This window comes from Pieris brassicae, chromosome 6 (genome assembly GCF_905147105.1).
Source record: "Pieris brassicae chromosome 6, ilPieBrab1.1, whole genome shotgun sequence".
Lineage (NCBI taxonomy): Eukaryota > Metazoa > Arthropoda > Insecta > Lepidoptera > Pieridae > Pieris > Pieris brassicae.
Window position 1 is genome coordinate 17815685 of NC_059670.1, and position 22752 is coordinate 17838436.

General features: G+C 38.6%; 1 protein-coding gene across 7 annotated transcripts in view; it reads right to left on the reverse strand.

The window, feature by feature from the left end:
• The window catches only part of LOC123710602 (proton-coupled amino acid transporter-like protein pathetic), a 57971-nt gene that overhangs the window by 12076 nt on the left and 23143 nt on the right, over window positions 1-22752 (reverse strand). For 6 of the 7 annotated variants that reach the window (XR_006753850.1, XM_045662616.1, XM_045662617.1 and 3 more), the window contains exons 6-7: window positions 12039-12280; window positions 10977-11189 (exon numbers count right to left, since the gene is read on the reverse strand). Coding sequence is in view for 6 of the 7 variants with exons in the window: in XM_045662616.1 (XP_045518572.1) it covers window positions 10977-11189; window positions 12039-12280 (455 nt within the window). In the remaining variant the exon portion in view is untranslated. Of the gene's footprint in view, window positions 1-10559; window positions 10654-10976; window positions 11190-12038; window positions 12281-22752 lie in introns of those variants that run through there. The other variant, XM_045662622.1, reaches the window with a different exon arrangement.

Here is a 22752-nt window from a genome sequence, read left to right on the forward strand (position 1 = left end):
CGGATAGTCATAATATTGTTACGGAGACGGGTCGACTGCAATGTTTCTAGATTTTTCCACTAGTTAGAGAACTTTTCAGCAGGCTATGATATGATTTCTGACCGTTTCAGGAGAGGGTCAATCACATATTAGAAGATTGTAATTTCCATAATGTTAACCTAGTTTTCAGGAAGCTGAAACCCCTGAGTTCTCGAATTTTGTTTAGAATTATTCCCAGGGATATATAAGCGAGCCGAAACGCGACTAGTGACCTTTAGTTTTGAATGCGATAACAAGAGAGAAACACCGAAACGATAAAGTGCGAATAAAGTGAATACAAGTGATAAAGTACAGTGGGAAGTGTGGATAAGTGAAGTAATTAGTGACTGTGTTTTTGTGTGTTATTAGTAAATCTCTGCAATTAATTTGTGCCCATAAATTCCTCATTGATTTATCAAGAAATAAACCCTTGAATAAATCTACGGCGTTTTCTATCCCCTAGCTCTTAACCATATAATAAAAAAAAGTTTTTTCTTACCCAAGTATACAACGTTATACATAGTGCATAAAAAAACAAATAAACAAATTGCAATTTCAAGTAAGCATTTTAAACTTTGTTTATTACGAATAAATTTACAACTGTCTTTGTTAATAGCTAGCTGTATTGTATTTATACCTGCAATTACCCGGTTTTCTTATTTATTAGACAGCCCTAACTTTATTTCCATACTATTTATTCTGGAATTCAAGAACCTAGTATACGAACTAATCAAGCAAGATATATTCATTAGTGGTATGTATAGTTTTAAAATAGTGTTACGAGCTAAGGGATCGGATAGAAAATGCCGTAGATTTCTTCAAGGGTTTATTTCTTGGTAATCAACAAGGAATTTATAAACACAAATTAATCGCAGAAGTGCACTTATAACACACACAAAAATAGTCACTAATTACTTCACTTATGCACACTTCACACAGTACTTTAGCACTTCATTCGCACTTTATCGCTTCGGTGTTTCACTCTTGTTATCGCATTCAAAACTAAGTGACTAGTCGCATTTCGGCTCGCTTATATATCCCTGGTAATAATTCTAAACAATATTCGAGAACTCTCTAGGCGGGCTAGCTACTGAGTAGCGATTGCACAATTCTAGAACGTCCGCACTCTTTGTCTCTTTCGCACGTTACTCCGTCCTTGTCGTACAGCGTTCTAGAGTGCTCAGTCTAGTTTCGAGAAAGTTCTGATCTTCTCTCTCTCTCTCTCTCGTATTATTTCGTCCTTGCCTCACACCTAGAAAGTTTGGTCTAGAATATTCCATCATCAAAGGGGTATAATAAATAATAATAATAAACCTAGGCCTGAAAACGCCTGAAAACGGGTCTCCTGAAAACTCCACCACTATACTACACATGTCTGAAACCGACTGAAAAAAGGTTTCAGCTTCCTGAAAACTAGGGTAACATTATGGAAATTACAATTTTCTAATAAGTGATTGACCCTCTCCTGAAACGGTCAGAAATCATATTACAGCCTGCTGAAAAGTTCTCTAACTAGTGGAAAAATCTAGAAACATTGCAGTCGACCCGTCTCCGTAACAATAGATTAACTATTGTGTAGCACACAATTGTCTTTAGATTAAAAGTTATCTGTCGAAAATGTGTGAGCAAAGGCTTATCATGTGACGGATTATTTTCCAGTAGATCATAATCCATGAAACTTAACTTGAACCCTGATTTTTCTTAGAACACGGGATTTACAGGGTTGTCAGTAATTCAACGTTCCCGTTGACGTTTGGTTGTCCCGTTAAGAGGTGATATAACATAAAGTAAAACCCGATAATCGTAATCGTTTAAGACGATCACGCTTAATACGATTTCTCGCATAATACACCACTTTAGGCCAGTTTCTGAGACGTATTTTCCTATATTTCTTAACGCTTAATACGTTCGTCATTCCGTTTAATACGCCCGAGCCCGAGCCGAGAGGTCTATCCGAGCGCTCTAACGAGAGCCCTCAAAAAGGGCTAAGGCAAAGCGGGCGGGGAGCCGCTCGTGAAGAACCCGAGATACTGCAGGGTTTTCCTGGATATTCTTCCATTGATGACAATGTCGCACCATACGAAATTCAATCAAATAAAAAGGCCCTAAGTAGTAAGGATGAAGACGAAGATGGGTCAACTCCGGTTTTGTCAAACGCCCAAGTATTATCAGCTGTTAATGATTTAAGACACTATGTAGCTTTTTTGGATAAAACGAAGACGCACTGCAAAAGATGAATTAAGTTGAAATTATTTTAATTGCTAATGCATTAAAATCTTTCTGTCAAACCAAAATAAGTAATTATTTTAAATAATGCAAATATAATTACACTACGTATTTAATGTTATTTAACCCTGCGAAATTGATTTTAAGCGGATTTCACTGTATATAGATTATAAGAGAACCATTTTTGAGTTACAATTATTTACAACTTTTTACAAATAAGTTCAATAATGCAACATCAAAAATTTATTTAAATAAAGTATCAATTTAAATCTAACTTTTCTTCTGATTTTGAATAAATGAAATAAAAATGTTACTCATATAGTTACAAGCTGATAAAATGTTTCATCCTCCTGAAAACTTTACGTAAGTTTTCAAATTACTGGTGACAGTCCCTCTCTTGAGACAGCCATAAATCATAATTCAGGGTGCTGAAAACATTTCTAAAATTTAGAAAAAAGAGTTGTTGTGGAACAACTTAATAGGAATACAGCAGCAGCGTATGAGACTAGTGGCGCCCGTTTTTATTTAGACGATTTCACTGATGATTTGCGGGTTTGATTAGATACTGAAAGAATTCACCGACTATATATAGCACTTGTTTAAAATCAAGTATTTTTCCAGCACAAATGTAATATCAAGTCAGTTGCAAAGGGAATACCGGGACCGGATAGATATGCGATTGTAGACCGATTGCTGAATTCAAGTTGACAATAGTCCAGGCCTGCGGACAAATAATCTGTTGGACTTGATAACACGGTGGATAATGACATTATTATTAGTGGTATAGTGGAGGTCGGCTTTCGAAAATCCTATGAAAAGCTTGGCTTGACTATCAAAGGATTTCATGAGTGTCACCTCTGTGAGAGTGTTATATAATGTACTGGTGAGAAGTCATTTGGAGCATAAATGTGCAGTTTGGGCTACCTATGAAAATATGATCTTGGAGCAAGCAAAAAAGAATTTCGAGGCTAGGTGTGCCTTTAGGTTGTAAGGTGTGGAGGTACCCTTTTCACTCCTACGTGTATCCGACCTAATTTATTCAAGGTTCTGTGGGTAGTATAAACGTGTCTGATGGGTACGTCCATAAGCGTCAATGTCCGCCCTTACTCTATGTGCCCACGCCTAGAACTAACCTTCTAAAAGGGCATGCATTTTTCGATAAATTACATAGTTTAACGACTTTTTTAACTCATTATGTTAAGTGAACTGACAAAAGTGCTATTGTTAGTTAGAGCCAAAATATTTAGTAATTTTTTCATTATTTTAATATTTTTTAGGTTTCTTTTTAAATTTAAATTAATAAATAAGTAATTAAATCGTCTACTCTTGATTTTTAAGGAAGAATAATCATAATAAATATTTTGAAGTCATATTTACTACTTTAAAACCCAAGTTAGTTACTCATTCTCAGTCTCGCGAAAATAGTAAAAATCCAGTTCAAAAGTCTCGAAACAAAGGGTTTCTGGCTCTTTTTTTCAGTTTCACTTTGATTTTTAGGGTAATTGGTTTATAGATAACATTTCTAGTTGATTTAAGACGTTTATAGTCTGTGATGGAAAAAAATATACAACATATAAATCCTCATTTTGAAATTCGGTGTACTAATATAAAACTGTGTAAATATGGTGGTCACTTATTTTTACTGTTAAATTTTTTGGGTTTGTTTACAAATTATTAATCATTTAATATCAGTTCGGCGATGTATGGGTAATTTAAATGAGAATCTTGTTTTTAATATCCTGCTGAAAGGACTTTCGAGTGCTACATACATATATATGTATCGCCAAAAAATCGACAGAAAAAATTCCGCTCTAGCGCTAGCGGAATAGAGCGGAAAAAAGTAAATTTTAATTTTATAATGATTCCTATTCATTAGCTACCATAATCGTTATATTTCATATGTACGTATATGTCACCGGAATATATCAAAATCCGCAAGTAAGTTAGTTAGTTAGTTATAAACTTTCGTAGGTAACGAGAGATAAATTGTATTATTTTACGCCCACATTTTCGCAAATTGATTAATATTTGCGACGTCTCGTGGTAAATTTATGAACTAGCGTATATCCCGTAAGATTCTTAACGGTTATCTTAAAGTCAAACTCAACCTAACTTTATTCATATAGGTAAACAAGTGTTCATGACGTTCATAAGTGTACTTATGAACGTCAGAAAATAAGTTAAATTAGTTGTAAATTTATATTTACTACCAGTTCGCAAGTCAAGGGCGTAGAGCGGGCAAGAAGAACTAGCAAGAAACTTTCTGCCACTCTATTTAATCGCTAAGTTTTGAATCATATTAATTGTTTGAACTAGAGCAAATCAATCCCAAGGAGTAGGATCATTTAAATATTCGTCAAATTTATAAAAAGCTTTATTGATTGATTTACGTTTAACGAGGGCTTTGAATTTATTTAGTGACAATTCTCTAATTTCGCTCTCCTCCCATTAAACTCCCAAGAGTTTGTTGTAAAAATCACGGTTTATATTATGGAGTCTGGTTGGTCGTGCACTCAGGTTCTGTTACGAGTATTATACTGCTAAAACAAATGGTGACTTTTTGTTTTAAAATCGTTTATATTTTTTTGTAAACAACAAGGCTCCAAGCATATATTGGCCAGTTAGTGTCATAATATTTAATTCCTTAAACTTATTCCGTACCGACTCCTTTGGGAAAACAAAAAAAACCCCGAACAGCCCGCTTCTGCAGCACAAATATGGATTGAACCTCTGCAGCAGCACCCCATTAGAATACCGTACAACATAACGCTATGTTAATAGCTATGATACACAATTTTAGCCTTATCCTTATCAGTAAACTGTCGGATTTTCATTACTGCATATGCTGCAGAGCTGAACCCACTGGAGTTTACTATCTATTGTTATGTCTAGAAAAACAGTTTTGTCAACTTAGTTTAGTTCACTATCCGTAACTTTCAGGTTAGCAATATAGCTTTACGCTAGTAGTTGTAAATCTAATTTTAACTTTTTCTTTTATTCTCATTAAGCAGTAAGTTATTTACATTAAACCAGTTAACTATACGAGAGATAGAATTGTTTACATCGTCCAGTAATACGATTTTCCTATAAACTTAGGTTGGTTTAGTGACTTATTCAACAATCTGATTTGTTTGATTTGCGCACATGCCGTTTGGTTATCGCTTACTTATTATTTTACGCGTGAGTTACTAGGAAATTTATAAACTTTAATTGTGTATTAACTGTGGATTTTGTAATATTCCGGTGACATATACGTATCTTATCCTGTAATCGAGTTATAATACTGAGCTTAAAAGGGTTTAATTAATATTCAGCGTTAAGCGTGAATTTGGAAAAGGAATTACTTGGGGTAATGGATTTTAATCTGTATGGAGAACGAATAAATCTAATGAAAGTTCTTATGTAAATTTTGACAAAACGCTCTGTAAATTAAGTAAATAAGAAGACTTTAAAGAACCTTAACCGAGAATTTAATGATGCAGAAACGCAAAGGGTGTCTTTGAGGCATAAGTCCGGCTAACGAATGTCAATCCTATATTGTATGAATAAAACTTATTACACTGCTTACGTATTGTAATTTCGTTCAATCAGTAGAAATATTATATTAAAGTAAACTTAAAATAATGACTTGAAAAGTGCAAAACATAATTATACTACAAATAAAGTGATACAGAACTGTACGATAGCTTTATTAAGGCAAATGTAAGCATAATACAAGACTAGCCGACACACCGTCACACCAACACACGTTGTCCTATCTTAACTATGAATATTAATTTCGAATTGGTATAATTAACTAAAAATGCTTTATTATATACAACATTATTTGGTTGCTTTTCTATACTTTTTATTTAAATAGTTTTGTTGGTGCGTACACACGTGCGTACCGACATGCGCACAGGCGACATATAGGCCATGTGAAAAACATGGATTTTCAAGATAATGCCACAAACAATTAGTGACTGTAATTATTTTATATGTATTTTATCAATATAACAACTCCAATCGAAGCATTTTTTTAACTATATTCATTTTTCTTACATCCTCTTTAACGATATTTGCAGCACGCATTCTGTCAATGATATATTCAACGCCATAAGGTTGTATCAAAAAAGTTTGAATAAATTGAAAAAAAAATAGCCTACATAAGCCATGATTACTTAATATGGTGGTCAAGTATTCTTAAATTTTCTAATTCCTAGCAATTTTTTATTTCATAAGAGCCTTAACAATAACAAACACGACAAATTTTTTTTATCGAAATCGGTCCGGCCGTTCACGCGTGATGCTGCGACCAAGGGAAATAGGGATTCATTTTTATATATAGATAATGCTTTTATATTTTACTAATAGGTGAGTCCTATTAGATGGACAAATGTAGATGAGAGTTTATATGAAGCGACTTCACAACCTGGCCGACGCTCTAAACAGGGTGCGATAACAGTACCTGGATTAAAATAAAATAAATGTAAAATAAACCCAGTCACATAGACTCAATTTTGAAATTTTTAGTCTTTCATTTGCCGAGTTGTATTAATAATATTGCCTCTATTTCATCCCTATATTTAGACAATTTAAACGATAAAGATATCGGAAGATGCACTTGAACTGAAGTCTTAGTAGCTATCTAGGTACATTTCAAAACGTCAAAAAGTACTTTAATTATAATTTATATCATAAAGTTTTTGAAATAAGATATTTAAGCTGTTAGGTGTAACAGAGAGTATCTAAAATCAATATAAGCAAATCTCCTTTTATGTAACGCTTAAATTTAAATTGATAAGTTTTTGTAACTAGATGTTTGTAGCAACTATTATATACGTACAATGCTTCACGTGAAAAAGATATCAATGGTGCTACAACCAATACAATAGTCTTGACCTTCGATTACGGTAACACAGATCCATTTTAGTTAGTATTTAAGTACAACTTCAATACCATTTTTAGTATCAATATTAGCAAATATAAATAAATAAACAAACAGCTTAAGCGTACACTGTTTCACAGAGCCGACGAGCGTACGCACAAACTGCCTAACAATGTGAATGAGTACCGTATCGTATCTATTGTAGTAAAGATGCTGTTTCTACTGGTTCGTAATCCGCGTAAAAAAGATAAATAATATAATATTTTCCTTAGTCATTAGTGATAAGAGTCGCAGATTCAAGCCAGTGTCTGTTAAACGCCACATACTGTTGTAAATATGAGAAATGCTAGTACTAACTTAAAGCTTGATAAAAGAGCACTAAATTCAGAATAGCTCTACAATATATATATATATAGCTCTATAATATAGTATCCATTACGAAAGACAATTAAAGTATTAACAACAAGTAAAATAAATTAGTAATTACTTTAATTGTCTTAACTCATTTCTTTGCAGCGGTCTTGAAAAGTAAACGTATTATTTAAATATATAAAAAAAAACGAAATTTACTTTAAGAAAAATTCTAAACAGTCAATAAAGCTTTTACTCATCTTTGGTATTTAGTACGTTAATAAGTTAATATATGAAACAATATTAAACCAAATCGAAATAGCGACGGACAACATCTAATCAATCAAAATTCCTTCATTCAAGGCTGGGGGGAATTTTCTATAGCACATAATTAATATACGAGTTTGAACTTACACCTCAAAGTTAGAAGCGTTTACCCACGCAATATATTTTATAACTTGTCTTATTTTAATTTAAAATACCTAAATAAAATATATATGACTTTATTATTTAATAATTTAACTAATAATAATTATAACACCTGCTATACCACAGAATCATAGAGAATATATGTATTAGAGCAATTTGTGGAGTAAACTATCTTTATAGTTGCGCAAAGAAACTGAAAATGGTATCAGTTCCCTATATGTATATTTTAGAAATGTCCTTATTCGTTTACAAAAACACACATATTTTTAAGTCAATGGGAATAAACGTCAGTCGAAGTAGACATGGGGATAAGGATGGCGTCGGGCGCTCGACCAGATAAGACGTGTTGCCGGTTGAGTGCTCCGAGCGAGTGGGCGTGATACAATATTCCGTTGAGTACGCGTATTAGTGAGTGGTTTAAAATGTCGGTAGGCGTAAGCTACCGTCATTTAGTAATGAAGGCAAATTAGTTGAACAATATTGTTGCTTTCATTGTGTTTAACACACAATTGTTTAAAATGGAAGATTTTCAAATGAGTCTTGTCTACCTTCCGGGGAGATGACATGTTCAGACACGGAAACAGAGGAAACACAATGGAGAAAAACTATCCAAGTTGCTACTGTAGGCTTGAGTAAGGTACGTGAAGCATTAAAAGCGACACCATGCATTGTGCCGGAATCAGAGTTACAGGAAGAATCATCTACAATGGCGAATGTTAGTAGGCCAGAAAAAACGGTGTGTCTGAGGGTTAAAGGTCTTGACGACGCAGTTACTGCCGAAGATGTAATTGCTGCCTTGTCGAATAAGGCAAACTGCGCAGCAGAGTTGATAAGGTGTAAAGACATTGAAAGGGGTTACAGAACAAGAAGTTTGCTTGTACAATGCCCGGTCGCAATAGCAAAAATAATTCTGGAAGGAGAGTGCATAATTGGATGGAGTTTGGTGGAGGTAGTTCTTTTAAAAGCGCCCCCACTGCGCTGCTATAATTGTTTGGAATTAGGGCACACACGGGCGTCTTGCTCATCCACTGTGGACCGTAGCAATCTGTGCTATAGGTGCGGAAAAGCTGGACACAAATCTGTCACATGTGACGATGCACCACATTGCGTTGTATGTGCGAGCGAGAACATGCCGGCGAATCACGTGTTGGGTGCAAGAAATTGCAACCCTACTGTAAAGACTTGAATGGCGATTGCAATGTAATGAAAGATGTTTGCTTTAACAGCCAGTCACGGGGTCTCTTGGTAGAATGCTTACGCGACCCCAAGTTACAGTGACCTGATTGGTGGGAGGGGTTTAGTGGGTAAGGCTTTAAGAGCGAGTCCCACACTCAGTGCGGAAATGCATTCCCCTCATATAAAAAAAAAGACCTGGGGAGAAATTGGCTGTGACAAAAATAATCTGGAACTGTGGAAAAACACTTTTTTTAATGGCACTCAAGGTTTACAGTAATTTACCAAAAATATTAAAACATATTTGCAGGCCATTATGTATGACAGAATTGGCAAACTTTCGATTGTACCACCATATTATTTTTGTACCATATTATTGCAAAAAATAAATAATGATTTAAAAAACACCACAGAGTATACACGTAATAGCATGAGTGAACAACTATAATAATTTATATATAGACTGGTTACATGAAAAACATGTGTCCCAGATATTGCTGTAATAACTGTATTTCAAGAGAGTGTGACTTCCCAGTAAACTTTACTGTGTAGCAATATAAAATTTATATTACGATTTAAATAATGAAACAATTTTACGCCTATTTCTCTAGGACACCGTAGGACTGCCCCCAAAAGGGGATTTTGGGATTTATTTGAGCGTGGCAGATTAGTTAGATGCTAAGCAAATAAGTAAGGATATACATATAGTATATATATCTATATATATTTTTTTCAATAAAAAAAAGTATCTATATAAACTAAGTTTAATGATATTCACGTAGTAAGGTAGTAATATAAAAACAATTGCCAGACCGCCTCCATTCTATTTTTATTTCACATGTTTATAAAATATATCGGTTAGATACTATAATATTAATGAAATAAAAATAATTCAAAAGATTATCGCGATTAAAAACAAAATCGTTCATAATATTAAGTATTGATATGTATCCCATTCCATACCTAATTTATTTATTAACTAAGGCATTTACATACTTGAATGTCAGTTCAAGAGGCAAATTGTCGACACAATCTACTCTGTCTAGTTATCCATAAACCTTACATAATTTCAGATACTGTCAAAGTTTGAGTTGGTTGATGTAAGTTTTGAGTAACCATTTGTTTGTAACATATTATCCATCATTATGAACACATGCCATCAACTTTATGGTTGATGTGATGCCTATCCTCACAATGTTTTCCTTCGCCGTATGGGCGAATCTTTGATGCGCACAAATAATGAATAATTCATTTGATCGACGCGATTCGATCTACGCGGCTTTAGGGATCATAGTTGCACAACACAAAGTTTGAAATATAATGAACCAATAAAAAAATATGGTTAATGTATTTATTATAGAGGAAAAAATTTATTATTATTTTTATTTATTTGTTTAGATAAAATAATGCATCATCATGTTAGTATATTATTATTAAAAAGCTGACCATAAAGCTCATGAAAGAGTTATAAGTAATGTAAATAACTTCTGTTTACGAAAGGGGCAGGCAGTGATCACAACCTATGGTCGTAGCCTCTCGCTTTCTCCTGTCTCAATAGTCACCATACATCCTCATATGGATACTTTGATCTGCCATTTTCAAGAACAAAATGAATTAGTTCCAAAAACCTACTAACAAGCAACCCTTATCATTCATAATTTAATACGATTTTAATTTTGCGTCACAAACTGATTATATTTATGAATAAAAATGGCACCAACATGATATATGATCACAATACCACAGATCAGTAAACAATTAAATATGGATGTAATTAATAGAAATGGCCTCTTAGCAAAAATGTTAGAAAAAAATACTCATATAAAAAACAACAGCTGACCATTTTGAAATATTATATAAAATCAGTTCTAGATCTTAATCCCTCTCTATTATATAAAGATAAAATACATACTTTTCATCTTGGGGCAGATTCAATGTAATGCTGCCAAGCACTTCCTCTCCATACTTCATGTAGCCAAATATGCCCATGACACCATAAAGTATGACTACAAGTGCCATGGTCATATTTAAAACACCTGGACAGCCAAGAAAGTCCTGGGGCTTCTTCATTTCGTTTTCCACTGGCATTACGACGTTAATACCCTCCATCGCAAATATTGCTGTACTGAAACAAGTTTGCTAAGAATAATTTATAAAGGTTATATTTCATGGTCACTTACCACAGAGTCAATATTTAAAAATCTATCTAACAGGGTCTCAGATCTGTATCTGTTTCATGATCATTTATCAATCTAATAGTCAAGTAGGTGGTCAGGCTCCTGTGCCTGACACACCCCCACAATCTTTGGCTCTAAGCCAACCTGGATTAGTTTCGATGTTCTCCTTCACCGTTTAAGCGAATGTTAAATGCGCAAATATAAAGAAAGTCATGTAGTGCACAGCCGGAGATCGAACCTACGACACTGTCAACACTGCTCTCTGATATTTTTACCATAAAAACATTGTGAGGTAGAAAAAGCCGGCAACGCACTCGTGAGCCTCTGGCATTGTGAATAGACATGGCTTCTTACACTCTCGGGCGGTGGTATTACAATATCAGTAATTTTAGTATGCAATACGATTCGTAGATTAGTGCGTGTTGTAATCATTGTTAAAAAAATACACCCATTTGTATAATGACCAGACAACGATATTTGAGTAATTAGCAAAAATAAATTGATATTCAATCAGTCCTAAAGTCCCAGAAGGCTTCTGAGAGGTCCTGGAAAGAAATTAATGATAATAACAAACGTAAGGTTATTTACTTTCTAAGGTTGAATACAGTTAATTAAACGATATTTTAATATCTGACGTAGTTTGTATACTTATAATCGTATAAATTAATACGTTTCAAGTGAATTCTGCCATTTTTTGATTAATCTTTGATGAATTCTTTAATATTGGCCGGCAATAAAGATAAGAAGATTTTTACATTTAATGAGTTTACAGAGTACATAAAAACCATTTTTTATACCTTATAAATAAAGGCCATCCTTCCATACCAGCTGCTAATTTCACTTTGCTTGTATCCGGTAAATCACCAAACGTGTAAAAGCACGTAATAGCAAACGTTATTAACAAACAGACGTTCGCTAGGAGAGAAAAAGGAACCAAGAACTTTAAGTATCGCACTTGAGTAAGCAATACTAAGGGAAGTAACAACATTGCGCAGTAACTTTCGACCGAGTACTGTAGACTTGTTAGATGATCCAGCATCTGAAAAACCAAATAATATTTACATACAAACTTCACAATATAATAGACGGTTCTCATCGTGTGAAAATATATAGTAAACTATCTGCCCCCGCGAACTTCGTTTCTCCTTAATGTGATTTTAGTTAGCCTTAATACCGTGACACGAAAGAATAATTTCACTGTATTATCGTCACTATAATTTGAATTTGATTTACACTTCGGTCTAAGTAACACGTGGTTGGCTATGCTAACACCAAACATTCAAAAAGTAGGAATAATTGAATTTCACGGTATTTCGTTTACTAAAAAATAAATTTAATTTATACTTTAGCCTCAATAACACAGGTTATTGATTTGTAGCTTATATGACACGCTTGTCGGTTTACCATAGCAGTGCCATCTATTGATTACTTACTCAATCCAGTCGAAAAGTATCGACATCTGTTAGAATCTTTTGGAGTTAACAGATAATTGTGACTGTCAAGTAATTATAGACAAATAATTTGCAATAAAATAAAATTGCGACTATAATTAAAGATCTAAGCTATCCTATCTTTTAAGTTTTACCAGACTGCTCACGGTGTGCCAATTTAATTTAAAATCGGTTAAGTAGTTTAGGAGTCCATCGCGGACAAACATCGTGACAGGAGATTTATATATATATTAACATTATTTACAACTCATACATTGATGATGAGTAGTTATGCGTTTATGCTGCACTACTGTCTAAGATTAAGTGCCCTTTTAAACTAAATAAATAAATAAAATATCGCGTAGTTCAGCGTGACTTATGGGAGAGGCTTTTTCTAACCGCGTCCGACTTCTACCACGTGCTGCTCTTGTGATGTGCTTAGCTCTACATTTCTTCAACTACCTTTACGTATTATAATACTATTGGTATTTAATTAATATTTGTAATGTAAACTGTTTGTCTTAATTAATATAATCATGAAATTATAACGATTAATCTTGTGTACAGATAAGCTTAATTGGTGGGTAATTCAACGTTAGATTGAACTAGCTTAAGACAATAAAATCTTTTTAATTGGGTCACGTACAACGTTACGCGTGGAGATATTTTATGTAGCGAGATGATACCTTTATTAAAGAAGTGTTACCACGTACTAAACTCCCTAATTTAACCTTCTCTCAGCAGTAACCTCACAACATTTATTATTATGACAAAAACTAAATTAGCGAAATATTAGCAAAAAGTAGAAAAAGTGAGTGTCCAAAGGCGGCGCTGTCACTTACGTCGGATGAGATTCCCGACCATTTGCCGGTTGTTTTACTAAAGTCGTCTCGTCTTTGTACTCGTCGCTTCCCTCTCTGGTTGTAAACTTGAATCACAGGGATTATAAATTACCATTTTAAGTGTATGATATGATGAAATGCTTAACATGGAGAATGTGTGCGTCTATGTATGTAGACAATGTTAATTATTTACCTATTACGCACGCAGTCATTCGGAAATAACTTTTTGTAAGAAGCCTATTTTAACGGAGCAATACGTGAGCGTCGTCACGTTCAGGTTGAGTAGAATCCTTTACGCATTATCTTAACTCTAATACACAAAAAATTAAAGAAACAAGTTCTTGATTACAAAGACAAAATCTTTTGTTACAAAGATGACATTTTAAAACATAGTGAAACGAAATTTATTCAAACTGTTGAGTTACATGAAAATAGTTCAGCTAAAAATACACTGTATTGTGTATTACGTAGTCGTAGTTTACAAATATTTTATGTTAGTACAATTAAATAAACCAATCAGTATATAATATATATACAAGTTCCAACCTCTTGTGCTATGATTTCACACGATGCCGTATATTAGGTCCTTACATATGAAATTGGCGTATTTCGTACTGGCCACTTTAATCGCGATGTTCTTCTCTTTGGTAAGGAATTCCAGATTCAAATTTGTACAGCTACTTACTCATGTATTTGTGCTGCGATGACCGTCACTCATTTGTTTTTTTCTTCTGTTTTTTTTCTGTTCGCGTCACTCATTTTACAAAATGGAAAACTTAGAGCAGGCCATGTCCTCTAGCTCTGTCTCTGTCTGGCTACATGAGGGCCAGTCTTCAGCTCTTATAAAGTCCGAAACGTTGATTTCAAGCCAGTCTTGGTCAAGGTCGAGCCTTGTGACCAAGTGCAGAATCCTGCTGGAATGTTGGAGGTTTATTTTAAAAAAGAGTAGTGCTGAGAGGTTTCACAACATGATCCAAGACTGTACACTACACTTTGTCTGAAGTTTTCACTCCTTCACAAGAATGTAGTTTTGTAACTCCTAGATAAGACACCCCCCACGAAACCATCACTGACGTAGGACGATGGTCACGTTGTACCTTTCCAATCACTTGGGCAGTTTCTTTAGAACTGTGAGCATACACTTTATCATTTTGTTTATTATACGTAGTGTTCTTCAATCGTGAAAATTTTTTCATCGGTAAAGAGGATAATTCTGTGCTTTTTACCTGCGTATTGCGACAGAAGGCGTTTAGATAGATCCACTCTCTTAAATTGTAAAGATTGATTTAGGCTATATTCTGTATATTGACGGTAAGCACCAAGCTTCAGGTCTTATTTTATAATAGGGGACAGAGTCCTAGCGGGAATCTTCATTTCTCGCCATAAGATTTTTTTCTTCCTAGTTCCGAGACGTTTGACGAATTCTGACTTTAACCTTTGTAGTTCTAACAGCACGCGGCCGCCTCATTTTTTTCTAGTCTTCAACAGACGTAGTGTTATTGTATGTGTTGATAGTACGATATACGCACACAGCTGATACCAAGCTTTTGAAGAGTCTGGAATATGACCGACGGCTCCATACCCACTTTGTGCAAGGCGATCACTGCGATCCTATTTTCTTTAACACCCCATTCCATATTGTAATTTGATAATGAACACGAAAAAAATGTGATATGGTGCAAAATCGAAAGAAGTTTTAAAAATACGTGTTCCAAATTCAAAATAATTAAAATGAAAAAATTAAAATATATGGATCACTATTTATAGTCAGACTAGTTATTTTAGTTTTTATACTGCAACGTCTTCTATCGATTTCATAATGAATCTTTCAATATACATGGCGCTAGTACTTGTCAACGTTAGGTAGGCTTTTTTTTTTGTATGAGGTGAAAATGCGCTTGCGCAGGCCCTGGACTGTGGGGCTGGATCTACACTCAAATCCCTCTGCTATTCAGAGGGGTAGCGAGACCCGACCCACTAAAAACACCTCAGCCCTTCACATGCCCTTAAGATGGGCCCTCGGGCTTCGCCAGGCATTCTACCCAAGGGACCCGGGCTTAAATACGACACACAGAGGTCATTCAGGACCTGCGATTCCGGGTCACTCGAGGTCGAGACCCCAGACTTGAACCACCGATCAGTCTACGGTCATCCCCAGACCTCTCGCTCAATCGCTCAGCAGCCTCCTTCTGCAGCATCACATGCTCACAGAAGGAGACCGTTGCACTCCAGGCCTCCTCACTTCCTAGTATAGCTAGTATAATACCAGGTAAAGTGAGGTCCGCCCCTATGATCGATACCAGGTCATGACGCTCCCTTGTCCAGGTGACACACTCAACCACAGTATGCTCCGCCGTGTCATTTGGAGCGCCACAGTGGTGGCACAACGGATGCATCTCCCTTCTAGGCACCTTATGCAGATACCGCCCAAAGCATCCATGCCCAGACAGTACCTGCGAAAGTCGAAACGTCACAGTACCCCACCGTCTATCCACCCAGTCTTTCAAGACTGGGCGAATAGCCTCTATTGTTAAAGCACCAGCACGAGGCGTAGCCAGGTCGTCCAACCTTTCGAAAAGAGTTTCTCTGGCATGACGCCTTACATGTCCCGCTATTTCCCCCCACGAATGGTTCCCGCTAACTATTACCTCGGCTTTCACGCGGTATAAGGCAGCGAGGAGTTCTACCTCCCGCTCCCAGGGAGGAGTGCCAGCTAACACACAGGCCGCCTCGAACGACACGGTACGGTAACAGCGAGCTGCCCGAACCGCAATCACTCGCTGCGGCCTCCGTAAAAGCACACGATTAGTCCGCCTACTCAGCGCATCGTCCCAAATAGGGGCCCCGTATAGGGCCATACTGCAAATGATTCCACAGTACAGCCGACGCACACTCTGACATGGACCTCCAAGGTTAGGCAAGAGCTTGCCAAGTGCTCCTGCTGCTCTCACAAGTCTCTTTTCAAGAGATTTAAAATGGGGCTCGAAATTCCAGCGACTATCCAAAACAAGACCAAGATACTTCATGGAGGAGGCCACTGAAATTCTAATGCCTTCGACCACCAAAGCCGCCCCCGAAAGAGGACCCATCCTCGGGCCATGAAATAGCAGGGCTTCCGTTTTTTCAAGGGACACTCTGAGACCCAGGGCCTGAATCCGCCCAACAACGAGCCTAGTACCAGCTGTTGCAAGCTGAGCCACATCCCTAAATGACCCTCCACTCGCCACGACTAGAGTGTCGTCTGCATAGCAAAAAAGGCGCATCCCAGGAAGAAGTGCACCTCGCAGCACCCAATCATAACTAATATTCCACAGAAACGGTCCGAGAACTGATCCCTGTGGAACCCCACACAACACTGGATGGCGAACGATTTCTCTTTGTCTGTTCACAATAGCCACCTGTCGTCCTTCCAAAGCTCCCTACTATTCGGCGCAAATACAGGGGAACCTCGAAAAATTCAAGGGCCTCCCTGATCACGCCAAATGGAAGACTATTAAAGGCATTAGCAATGTCAAGAGACACTGCTAACGCTCTCCCACCCCTAAGACCTTCGTCTAAGAGAATTATGGGCCGGTAAGCTCCAGGGCTGTTCGGCGCACGACCTTCCTTTCGGATGAGACATAATTGGCCCTCCTTCCATATCGTCGGGAACCGTCCACTACGTAAACATAAGTCAAACAGACCCCGAATGGTTTCCCCCATATAAGGAAAAGTTACAGCCAGGACCCTAGCATGCAAGCCATCTGGGCCTGGTGCCTTGTTTCTGCTCTTCAGACGACAAAGTATGGACTCTATTTCAGAGTCACTCACCTCAGAAGCTTGCCCACTATCAACGCCCCCCTCCACCACCGAGGTCACCATCCTCGGAGGGACAATGTTCGATGGCAAAGGGAAAAGCCCCGTAATCACCCTATCAAGCATATTGGGCTCAAGAGTCTCCGTTAGTGAAGCCCCTGCGCCCTTTAGCTTTTTTCGGGCTGCTCGGTAGGGGCATCCCCATGGATCACTATCTAACTCTTTCAAGAACTTTTTATGTGCCTCGTTCTTGGCGTCTAAGATCGCCACTTGAAGGGCCTTCTTGTGTGTACAGTAGACTAACCGCAACCCCTCTCTGACCTGCGGATCATCACTTCTTCTTCGGCAGCTCCGAAGATAGGCCCTCCTAGCAATACTACATATCCTGCGAAGCTCTTGAATTTCCCGCGTCCACCAATAGGTTGCCTTTCGTTGAGATGGCGGTCTCCACTTAGGCATAGAGGCGTTGCACACCTCCATCATACTCCTTTGGAAGCTGCGGACGCCCTCTTCCACACTTGCAACCGGGGTTGAATCCGCACACCACGCCTGAACAATGGCAACCTCCTCCGCTCGCTCTCGGTTAAGGCGACCAACCGTCCAGCGCGGAAAAGTCCGATGACTGCTCCGTGGCCTCAGAGGTGGCCCTGAAGAAGCATTAACAAAAAACTTAATGTAGCGGTGATCTGAGAATGTCTCCAAGTCCCTCAATACCTCCCATCCAGACAACCTCCACGCGATGTTTGAAGAGGCAAGCGTGACATCCACACGTGATACTCCCTGCGGTCGCACACATGTAGGCTCCGTCCCCCTGTTCATAAACAGAAGTCCTAACTCTGCCGCCCACTCCTCCAGAAGCGGCCCCCTGGGATTCACAAAAGTGTCACCCCAGGCGGTGGATCTAGCGTTTAAGTCCCCCATGAGAATAACTGGCCTGGGTAAGGCCCGCTGGATCGCAAGACCCAAGCCGCCAATAAAGCTTTCGAAATCTCTAAGCGGCTTGTTAGGGGAGAAATAGGTTCCCACAACCGTCCAAGGCCCCCAGTCAACCATTACGTACCCAGGCCCCCTTTCTCGACGGGTAAAAGCTGTACCCGTCGGACTGACAATAACTGCCACAAGCCCCAACGTGTCTCCCATCCAGTGGTTCTGTTGGGCCACGTAGTACGGTTCAGAAACAACCGCAGCATGCACTCCCAATTCCACCATGGACTGCAAGAATAGGTCTTGTGCCGCAGCGCAATGGTTGAGGTTTCCCTGTAGGAAGCTGGTGCCACTTTGATCCATATTAATCAGACATTGCACCAGACTCCCCAGGGAGGAACACCTCCGGTGTCGGACGTGTTGCAGCCACAACAAGACCCGCCCTGCTAATCGGCGGAGGCTTGCAAGCCCGTCCACACATCTTATGCTCCGCAGGCATTCCAATCGAAGCACAAACCACGCAGTGTGCTTGCAAACTGCACTCACCAGCCTTATGCCCGATCTTCCCACACCTATAACACGCCATTCCTAGATCCACCTCTGATGTACACATTTCTCTTGTGTGCCCCAGTCGCATACACTTAAAACATCTTAGGGGTCGTTCTTCACGTATTTCTACCCTGGCCGAGCTCCACCCAATAAGAAGCCGCCCTTCGGCTACCTTCTTGGCAGCAGAGATCGGACACAAGATAAAAATGTCCCCCATACCATTGTCACGCCTAAGGATTTGCCCAGGCTTAATTTGTTGGGTAGAGCAACCACCCTTAGCTGCCATGGCTGTCACCACCTCCTCAACGGTTATGCTGTCGTCAAGGTCTCGGATGTAAAGATCCGCACATTTGACGGGTCTCTCAACCCGAGCTACGTCCGCCAGCACCACTCGAAGGCACTCCGCGAGGCGGTCGGCCTTTTCTCCCCTCTGAGCACCCGGGATCTCTAACAGCCGCGCCCCTGTAGCAGTTGTACGCATGCTCACCCTTTCAATGCCCAAACCTGATAGACTGATGTCCTGCTTGGCTCTGGACAAAAGAGCGGCGTACATGTGTCCCCTCTCTGCCGCATCCTTCCGCAGAGTTAAAACAACCGCGGCAGTGGTAGGCTCCACGAGAACTCGCGCAGTACTGCGGTCAGCCTGCCCATACTTTGTACCCCCAAGACCCTACTGCTGCAAATCAGGTTGTGTTTGGGATAGATCTCCAACTGGCAACCTCAAAGGAGCAGGGGGTGCGACCACTACCGGGGCCGTTGCAGAGGACGCCACACCAGATGTCCCAAAACAAGATTTAGATGCTGAGACCGCCTTTGATTTCTTTCCCTTCCCCTTTCCCTTTTTCCCCGTCACCGTCGACCAACTCTCAGATACCCCCTCCATGACAACATTGCCCACCTCATATGTGCCCCGCCGCGCAGCAGTCGCCTCAACTGCGCCTATGTGACCCACATCCAACACCCGTGAAGCCGCCAGTGGAGGACGAATGGTCGGCTGCGGGAGGAGACGATCTCCAATTCCAGCGAGCTTGGCATCCATCATGCCTCCCACCGCCCGCATGACGTCTGCCAACAACTCCCCTTTGATTTCACCTACGAACCCTGCCATAATTTCGCGGAGACCATTCACCGATACACCCGCCAATTCATCCGGCTACTTGTTTGTACCTCCCGACACCTCCATTCTGAGGGCCACCATTTCCCTTTCCTGCTGTACAGCGCGGGCTGTACGCTCGGTAAAGTCCCGTCTGAGGGCACCAATTTCTCACTCAAGGTCAGACACTCGGGCCCTCAGCCGGGTATTATCTCTTTCCAGACGCCGTCCCTCATCACCCTCCAAGCACCGTTCAGCAAGCTTTTTTACAATCTCAGACAACTCTTTTGCTGCGACCTTGAGGTCTCGGACAAAGTCCCCTTTCAAATTATTCGACTTCGCCGCAATTTCCACAATACGACGAACCCGAGCAACCGTGCGCTCCCTCAGTTCAGGCACCTCTTTAAAAACCACATCATTTATATTAGACCTCTGAGCATCTAAAGCAGCACCTGAAGCGGCCTCGGAGACATCCATCTCTTCTTTGGGCCTAACATCCCGACGTGCACTCCGCAATTGGCGTTCTAAAGTGGAACGAGCGACTTGCTCCGCCATATCCCGCTCAGCCTCCTCAAGACCAACCGCGTGTTTCGCAGCCTTCTTCTTACTCACCTTCACCACAACATTAGGGGGCGACGGATCAAGCAGGTATTCCCGCCTCCGTGATCCAGAGCGGGACCTACAAATTCTATCACTCTCGGCCATCTTGCCGACAAAAAGGTCCAGGCCCCTTATGGAGACCTAGCCTTGCCCGTCCAGTAATGTATCTTACAGTATTACACAAAAATTTCTAATTCTAATTTAATCTAAACAATATAAATTCTATAACTATCTTAATCTACACACACTTAGAATTCATACACTTAAACAAAAATCACCGCCGCTGGTCAAGATGACGCAATCACACATAAATATTGTACCACCAATTTCACCAAGCCGCAACTGACACACACAAAGGGTCTCTATCCCTCATACAAATGTGTATACTGTATACACAACACAGCTTATTACGCCACGCCCTTGAATATGCAGATGGCGTAAATCATCATCGGTTCCACCAGGCCGCCGTAGTTACTTCAAAAGCAGTAACTAAATTCCAATCGGGACTATTACACACACACAGTGGGTCACTATCCCTTATACAATGTTTAGATACCACACAGTTTATTGCTCCTCACGCTTCAAGACACTACTATCACGCGCAGACATAATCACATGTGTCCGGTTCCACCCAGACACTGAGGTCTTAATCAATCCAGACAAAAAATTAAGTCTGGTCCAAACAGAACTGGCACATATAGAGTAGTCACCAGCCCCTACACATAAAATGTGGATAACATATAAGATATCACATCACGCGCTTACGCATTCCCAAAATAGCTAAGCGCATGCAGTACGCGTGCCACACGTGCACTCTGTAGGCGCGTTGGACGCGAACTCCAACGTTAGGTAGGCTAACCTATCCTAGCTTAACCTACATATATCATTATTCCCTAAAGGTAACCTACAAAAAAATAATAGATTAAAGAAAATGCTAATTTATAACATTTTATCGTACATCTAATTCTATGTTCTATATATCTAATAGTTCAATAATGTAGTTTTCATTAAGTACGATGAAACGGAAAAGAAAACATTATAAAACTTTAACATAGCTGATTGTTTTTTTTTCTTTCTAATAGTGTGTTTTTGGATTTAAATTAAATGTAACTAGAGCTGGACTTTCCCTAAGATCAGTGTACAACGCTCACTAAGATGTTGGTGAATTAGGTATGAGTTACGATATAGGTAGATAGAGCCTTTTAACTAATATATTTGCGATACGCGTCCCCTGTTGTGTTTCATGCTGTGTATTTTCTTAACTGTAGATTTAATTGGAAGCAAGCATTAAGACAAAGAAAGACAAGTGCATTGGTACATAAACATATTTTTAACATATGACCTGGCCTAAAGATCCGTAGGCTTAACCATCACTGCGTATTACTCTGTCTGGTCACGTATGTTGCAAAGTATACATTTACATACATTTCTGTGGCAAGTTATGTAAAATCAGGAATTTTTTTGGCAGAGGGGATTGAAATTTTTTAATTACTTTCAAACATAAAACGCGGATAGCCGCGCACGTGCTGATTCGGGAAAATGGGATTCCCTTTCTGATTTTTAGCTGAATTTCACAGATGACATACATTCTTTACGGTTTTTACTATTGGGTCATTTCAGAGTTAATTTATTATATATATATAGTTGGTGTTTTAATAAAATTATACTAAATATGTACGTCAGAAAGTAATTTTTACGCTTTGTTCGATTTCTAACCTAACAAAAAAATATTAGAAATAAAAAAGTTTTCGTCTAGTAAAACTGTATACCCTTATTATTTAGTAATAAAAATAAGTTTTCTTAGAAAGAGCCTGCGAATCATGTTCAATCGACAATATCTTAAAACAGATAACAGGTATCAATATTTCATAACCTGTGGAAATAACTAAAACTATTTAAATTATAAACAATAAATTAATAAATTTTTAACAAACGGTTATATTTTTATTTAAGTGATATTTTCAACTGCAAAAAACGTGATACCTAAATGTATTAAACAATAATAACATAAAACTAATACAAACTCAGATTTCTATTCATCTTATTATGATAAGGATTGATAACAATTCAACTGGTATTTTTCCTTGCGTTATCTATGAATAGTAGTAGGTACAGTATTTACATTGAATGTCTTAAATACATTTATTTATCTTTATACTACCCGGAGTTATATTTAATATTTACGAACTGTAATAACTGAACTGGAACAAAACTATTTACGCCAAAAACATCTAGTTATCTAATAAAACCAGAGCGTAGACTTCTTTTGAAATCACTG